Source organism: Silurus meridionalis, chromosome 6 (assembly GCF_014805685.1).
Source record: "Silurus meridionalis isolate SWU-2019-XX chromosome 6, ASM1480568v1, whole genome shotgun sequence".
Classification (NCBI taxonomy): Eukaryota; Metazoa; Chordata; class Actinopteri; order Siluriformes; family Siluridae; genus Silurus; species Silurus meridionalis.
Window position 1 is genome coordinate 26,275,891 of NC_060889.1, and position 7,857 is coordinate 26,283,747.

Consider the following 7,857-nt stretch of genomic DNA (forward strand, 5'->3'; position numbering starts at 1 on the left):
CAGGGGGAAATTCATTCCACCACCTCAGTACCAGAACAGAAACGAGTCTCGATGTAGACTTACCTCTTCCCCTGAGAGATGGCGATACCAGTCGGTTTTAGTATGCATTACGAGCAATAAACTTTTCCCAACAAGCTAATGTTTGGTTTAAAAGCTGCTCCAGCATAGAAATGATACAGCTGCGAACGCAAGCCGTAGCGACTCACTACATGTCAGATGACGATGAGGTCATTAAACACAACAAACTGCAGCCTATAAAAAGCAGGTCTCGAAGGGACATCTCACAATGTTTTAAATAATCACGCACAATGTCATTTGTTTCAAAAGTTTCACCATAAAAGAGTTCCTGTACCTTATCCATTCCGAGCGCAACATCTGCTTTTTTAAGGAGGACGAAACCAAAAACGTAAAACCGTATGGGTTTTTGCTTGGAGCTTGTTCTTAATGGGAGGAAATTCAGAAATGTTTTTTAAATGTCTGGAATCGGGCCGGGTCACAAAACTAACAACAAGCAGGCAGAAGGCAACAAGAAGTTTGGCTAACATGGATGAGACAGAGGGAGTCAGCGATGGAAACATGACTGAGAACAGAGACATTCCTGATCACCTGATCATCAGAATTTGAAATGATTTTGTATTAATATATTAATATGATGTAAAGTCCGGTTACCAGCATGACACTAAAACAGGAGGTAGTAAAGGCTTTTTACCTAAGTACATGTCAGAGCCCAAAGTTCATAACTTCAGTAAAAAAATTTTACTGAGTAAAGCATGTCTGTACTTTTGCAATCTCTGGTCTGATACCAAAATAAATCACAATACATATATAAATCATGGCAGTACATAAGAATCATCATGCAAAGCAAAGCAAAGCAAAATAATGGTGCATGTAACAGGCACAAGTGCAGTTCTCTGGGAAAGACAGTGTCTTTCATTGAAGACCCTAAACATCCATCAGCATGATCTGAGAACTGAATGCAACCTTCATTACAATGTATTGATCAACCCAAAGACCCTGAACTCATCAATCTATTCCCTTCTCGCTCCAGAAGCAAAAACTAAGCAAAAAAGAAAAATGGGGGGGTTAGCATTTCTGGCCCAGAAACCCTAGACATTGTGGCCTGGATGAGAGATCAAAAGGGATACATTTCAGCAGTCAGGCTGTGCTTCATATCCAGATGTAGAAACAGATAAGAATGAAGATTTCACCGAAGAGACAAGACAATAAGGCGGAGGGAACAACTGAGATCAGCTTCTGACTCAGTGGCTTTATTGGGAGCACTGTGAGCTGAAGTCATGGATCTTGTTTCCCCCCCGATGTCTTACAGCGTGTCACATTTGGAATCAAAATCGAATCCATCTCCCGCTGATACTGCAGTTGTTTCAATCGCTAGGATGTGCAAGGCCACATGTGCGCCATCCATCTTCCGACAACGTAAAGCCTGACAACAATATTCCACGAATTCCAGGCCCAATTTGACTAGGCCCCAAATTACTATTCTTCCCTCCATAGTCCAGCCATAGTCGTGTCATTAGACAAGGTCTTGCCATTAAGTGATTTAAGGTTATTTGCTCGTCCACAAACCAAACACATGCTACGTTGGATGAAGAACATGCCTCGGGGGCCATGAATTTACAGCGACTAGGTCGTGAAGGTCAGGCTTGGCCAAACATTACTCTCTAAATAGTCTAAAGTGGTTCAAGGTGTAGCAGAAGCGGCTGTAATGGTGCGTGCGGACATCACAGAAATCCTCAACAACCCTCTATGCATTGCCACAGAAATAGAAATTCTTTTCAAGGCAGAAAATAGTAAGGCCAGGATAATGAATATGGCTTTTAAAATTAAAATTTGCTAAATAATGTCGGATACCTTATGGGCCGCCCTTCCTCGGTGGAAATGCCGTCCCTGTTTAATCCATTCCTATTTAATTTGCTGGGATTAAGGGAACAATTGGGGTTTCCGGCTATTTCCATTAGTAGGACTTATTTGTGTTGGAGCAGAAATTCTGTAATCCTAAAGCACCATATTCATTTAGGATTATTCAAAAAGTGTATTAATTGCCCCTCTTAATGCATTTTTCAAAATTCAATTCATTAAAATGCCCAGATTTGGTGTTTAATAGCATTCTTTACCCATTCCTTATGGTAACACCATGACACCAAATTGATACCTTTTGAAAAGGAAAGAATGTGTGCATAGTTACACTGGGTTACTACTAGATCATTTCTAGAGGAACATTTGATCAAACCAGGTTCTTCATTACAAAATGTTCAAGTTTGTATATGTTGTGTATGCTTTTACAGTTTCTGTGATGTTCACTGGTAAGAGTGAGTAATCTCACCCAAAACATGCTATTTTAATATATAAGATATAAGATATCGCAATAATTAGAGGTCAAACGATTTTATCAATACAAAATCTGGTGGCTAGGTTGAACCTTCTTAGCGATAATGGATTAATCAACCGATAGTTTTAAAAAATGGATACTGGATAAAAAAAAAAAAAAACACAAACATAAAACTCCATGTAAAATAGTACTGAACTTTATTACAAAAAAAACAAAAAAACACTACTGAATCATGAAAATGTTAAAGGAAATAAATTTGACTATATTAATTAATAAATCCAATTATATAATTAATATAATTATATATTCATAATTAAATTGTAAATAATAAATATAATATAGCGCTCTCTGTGCAGCGCGCCGTCTCACGTGTAAAAACAAACAGCACATGATTCGCCTCTAGAGGCCGCTCTCGTAATGGAGGAGGCTGGAAAAACTATGGATTTTTGCCAATATCTGAAAGCTGATTCTGCGATCAACTATTACACCTATTAACCGGCACCAGTGATTGACCTCTAGCCATTATTGCAGTGGTCAGTTGGAAAATACAATGAAGTCAAACGATCAAAAGCAAATGAAAACTTTTAATCATTAAAATCAAATGTCTATTTGAAGTTGCATTTCCACAAACTTGTAAAACAAAACAATTTTTTATACCGTCAAGACATCTTTGCTCCACAAAACCGTTATCTTATTATGCGCCTCTAGTCAGAGCTGCACGAGGAAGAGAAATAAAAGAGTCCAGTTACGACTGAGCGCCTCTTGCATGAGATAGTATTGACTTGGGTTGTTTCGACAAGATTGTGAAGTCAGTCAACTGTGGCTGCCCACTTACAAATTTGACCCCGGTTGAGAAGGTCTTATGCTCACCATGGCCACATACCATCCTCTCCTCCCTCCCTCCCCTTTACTTCCTTTCTTTCTAAAAGCCCTGGAACACTAGGAAACAGATTAGAATCCACATACTGCCATTTTCGTCATGCCAAGAAACGCTTCATTAGCAATAAAAATGCGAGCCGTTGAGAAAAGCAGTGGAGGGAGAGGAGAAATGAAAGCAGGACGAATGACTTTGAAGGGGCAGGGGTGGTGCAAGAAGGGGGTGCTAGGTGGTGGAAATGTACTCTATTCAATTAGGCTTTGGGGAATATTCATTAACCCAGTTTTAAGAACGGAGCGTCATAATGGCCAAGCTGAATCATGATGCCATGGGTAAAGATGGGGAAGTCTTTTTTTAAAGGTAGGCCATTACAAAGCATCAGGATCTATTGAGAGATAGCCGCGAGGAAACCTTCTGCGAAGAGCCGTAATGGAGTACATTTAAAGAAGTAACAGCTCCCTCGGCTTATCAACTATATAAAGAATGAGATAAGCTTATCTGGAGCATTTGATGGTGCCTTTAAGCTTCGAGTAATGGTTGGTATCTGTTTGCATGGACATAACTCATAGAGAAAGATCTCCCTTTTCTACTTAACTGTAGACCCCTGAATGTGCAAGCTTTAAACAAAGAAACTTACATTATCCAGATGAGGATGAGGCCATCAATTTTCTTGGGCAACTCAAAAAAGAGCACCTCTACGTTAAAATCCTAGATGACACAAAAAAATACGAGCAACGTGCCTCATCACACACGTGTTACATATTTCCAGACCTGCTCAGCTATGGGCGCTGAGACTTGCGTTACAAAGCAACAAGCGGCTGCCGCGCGAGTCAGTCCAGAGCTATTTCAATCATTATTTACAGCCTCGAGGCTGCAATTAAGCAACATAATGAATGTGGCTGCCCCCCCTCAACCCCACACCACACCATTACCACCACCCTCACCCTCACCACCACCCTCCTCGCACTAGCCTGGCATGCTATTAATCCTGCCTCACCCAGCCGCGAGCCCATTGCAAAAAAAATATCCACTCCAAAAAATTGCATACAACGTAATTGATAAGTCCACAATGACATTTAACGGGTTTGATGAGAAGCCCCTCCCGGTAACATGGTACCACTCAAATTGCAAAACGCGGTGGCGGAAATTTGTGTAATTCGCCAAATGGTGTGTGAGGCCTCTTGTCGGGAGCCATGTCTCATGAACTTCGACGCACTACAGGGGGCCGCCATCAGCGGATGGTGTTTCATTAGCACGGTCTCTATCCATTAGTTACCCTATTGGGCCATGCATAAAGGTAAGGCGGATGAGATATGGAGCCGAATTAGCAAGGGATTTTCAATGCTTATATGGGATAATGGGAGGATGCTGAAGCTCGCCTGATAAATAGGACATTGAGCACTTGTGGCCTTGAGCCACCTTAATGGCTGATCTTCCACACCACAATGTAGAATACAAAGTGCCCCATTGGAGGAGACTGAACAGCGGGGGAGTGTAATGGGTTGAAAGGGTAAAGAAAGCAAATGGTGACCTACAACCCGTGACATTCTCCTTCCCCTCGCTCTAGCCCTCCCTCTCATTCCCTATGCTTCTCTCCAACCAACACCCCTCCCCCCATACATCTATTTCGTCTCTCTCTCTCTCTCTCTCTGAGACTACCTCACGCTCTCCACTAGCATGTGATATCTGTAGCAAATGTGTGAAATCCAGCAGCAGCTCCCTGAGCCATTCTGTTTCAGACAAGGACTCTAATCAAATGTAAGCCCATAGAAGGAGCTAACACCATGGTGAGGGTTCTCCGAGGCAATAATTACTAGCCGCACTTCATTTGGTCACAGCACATCGAGATGCCATCACACCATTTACAGAGCAGCTGGATACAGGGGTTCATTCACACGTTCATTTAAACCTGTCAAGAACTCAATTGCATTGTTCCAAGAATGGGTTGTTTTTAAAACCATGACCATTTGGAGGCCCCCAGGTACAAATTCCTGCTTTTAATTAAATGTATGGAAAATCCAACTTTCTTTCCCAGTACCAACAAAATTCAGCAAGATTTATTTAATTAAAGGTTTCCATGGTCTCACACTGGCACCAATTCTTGTAAAAGGTCCTGTAAATTATATGATAAATATTCTTCCATCTACAAGTTTAAATAAAATCCACACTACGTCACCTTTATTCGTTCAAACCGCATTAACTGCGTCATGAGCTCCGGTTGGATATGCCTCCATGACCAACCAGGAAGTTGTTTGAATGTTTGAACGCTTTTCTCCTTGATCTCCAGCCTTAAATGGACTGCGTTTATCAGGAACGGGCTGATGCCCCTATTTCCCAAATGACCAGTGAATGGCTCTCAAACTGTAGACGCATTGGACACGCTCTGCGATCATGAAAGCTCCTGGAGTCATTCTGAGATGTTTTGCGAGCTCAGGGTTTTTAACAACATGGATGCTACCCGAGAGAATAGAAGAAAGGAAAGGAAAAGGAAAGCTCCAACCCCTCCCCTAAATATGGTTTTCTAGGTACTTGTGAACTGGATGCATATTCTTTGAAGTCTCTTGCAAAGAGAATTGAATGACATCTAATGTAAATCTACTAGGGTTATATTTAATCAAATGTGACATGTGGTTGGGTTGTGATCAGGTTAGCAAAATTAGACCACTCGAAAGAATCTAAAAAAAAACATATTCGTGCTGATTGCTCTGAAGGTCCACATTTAATAAAGTACCAAATACCATGGGTCAAATATCCACAATACACACAACATATCCACAAAAATTGTACTATGGCACATCTTAAACATAAATCAACCATCGTTTTTTTTTCATAACCAAGCTACTCAATACTCAATCCAACCAGCTAACATTATACAAAACAAGTCCAGTAGCACATGTGCATGAAGAGGAAAATTGAATTTTCATGGCCACAATTAAAACCAGGGAGTCCTGCGATCAACACTTTATATTGTTATGACTTTTTAGTATCGACAAACAACCAAAAATATACATTCACGGCAAGCGACCTCATCCTTACAGTTATTTCAGTCATACAAAGGAGGAATTGAGGGATAAGGGCCTTGCTCAAGAGCTCAGCAATGGTGGTGCTGGAATTCAAACTCATGACCTTCAGATTCAAAGTCCACCATCTTCTCCACTGAGGGCCCCCCACCCCCAAAGTAGTACCACTTTGCTGAAATTGGTACCAAAAGGCTCTCTAGTTTAAAACCAAAGAAATAAAGGTATGCAGCATGAATCTTCCAATAATTGCTGACAATTTAACATTGTACAAGCAAAAAACCCAAATTTGCTTGAAGTTTCTTTCCTCCACATTTTTTCCATTGTTTTTCTTCCTGGCAGCGAAGCACACGTTTTTTTCTCAAAGTAGAAACTGTACAGGCTTTCTTTTTTTTTTTTTTTTTGCAAAAAAATCGGGGGGGGGTTTTTGTTGTTGGTGTGTGTGCAATTCAGTGATTAGAAGCAGAGCTTGAACTTTTATTGGTGTACAAACCAAACAACATGGCTTTTAAGCCCACATAACAGTGTGGCTAATTGGTAAAACATGTCTAAAGCTTGTTTTCACCCGCCATAGATCAGAACCACAAGTGGGGCTGGTGTGCTACACACACACACACACACACACACACACACACTTTATCTATATGGGTGTACACAAAACACACATACACCTTGAACAACCTGCAAAGCAACGACACTCATTTTCCCAGCCACACAAAGGATATTTGATAACTTTCCCTTTGAGGACGCACACACACACACACACACACACACACTCTCTCGCACAGACAACGCACACAGTAAGGACCTTCCTTTGTAAACTCCTTCCATTGACCTTTACATAAAAGCTGCACTTTTGTTAAAAAAAAAAAAAAAAAGGGCCTCATCGAGACCAGCCAAATGTCCCCACAAAGACAAACCTAACCTTGTAGAGACATTTGGTCTCCTTCAAGATATATAAACAAAACCCCCTAATTTTCACACACACACGCCACCACAACACCTTACACCCAAACAACACATGTTCACATATACCACCCTGCTGTTTCTATCTTTTTCGTACTCGAGCCACTTCAGAAAAATACAAGCTCAAGCCTTGAGCCCATAACAAGCTTTTGTGTGCTTTGTTATTTTAATTTGTATGTGTTTTTTTCTCAATTTCTTTTTTGTACCTGTAAGAAGTAGTTGTTCATCCTGTAGATTTCCAGGCAACGGTGCATCGTAGACGTCTTCAGAAAAACCAGGCCTGCATGGTAGAGGGCTTCGGCTTTCTGTGCCAGTCTGCAAAAAATAACAAAACATCACACAGTGACTCATCAGTGCACAATTAACATTCCCTAACCTGTAGCCGTTAACCCCTCCATACACACACACACACACACACACACACAGTGAGAGAGACTAACACAAAGGCAGCACCTGTTTTAGAGCGGGACAGTGAATGCAATTAGGCTAATGAGGCCGGCGAGGTTAAGTGTTCTGCTGCGGAGCGTGGCAGGAAACGAGAACAGCGGACGTTTTGTTGTCCACCGAGCTGGTGCGAGGGCCAGTGATCGATCGGCGGCATTAGATCTTGCCGGAGACTGAATGGTGGCCTTAGATCGGAAGAACACAGG

General features: G+C 41.4%; 1 protein-coding gene across 1 annotated transcript in view; it reads right to left on the reverse strand.

Annotated features, from left to right (window-relative positions):
* LOC124387806 (cadherin-2-like) overlaps positions 1–7,857 on the reverse strand; it is a 99,630-nt gene that overhangs the window by 90,579 nt on the left and 1,194 nt on the right. The window contains exon 2 of the mRNA XM_046852400.1: positions 7,414–7,522. Within this exon, the coding sequence (XP_046708356.1) occupies positions 7,414–7,522 (109 nt within the window). The remainder of the gene's footprint in view (positions 1–7,413; positions 7,523–7,857) is intronic.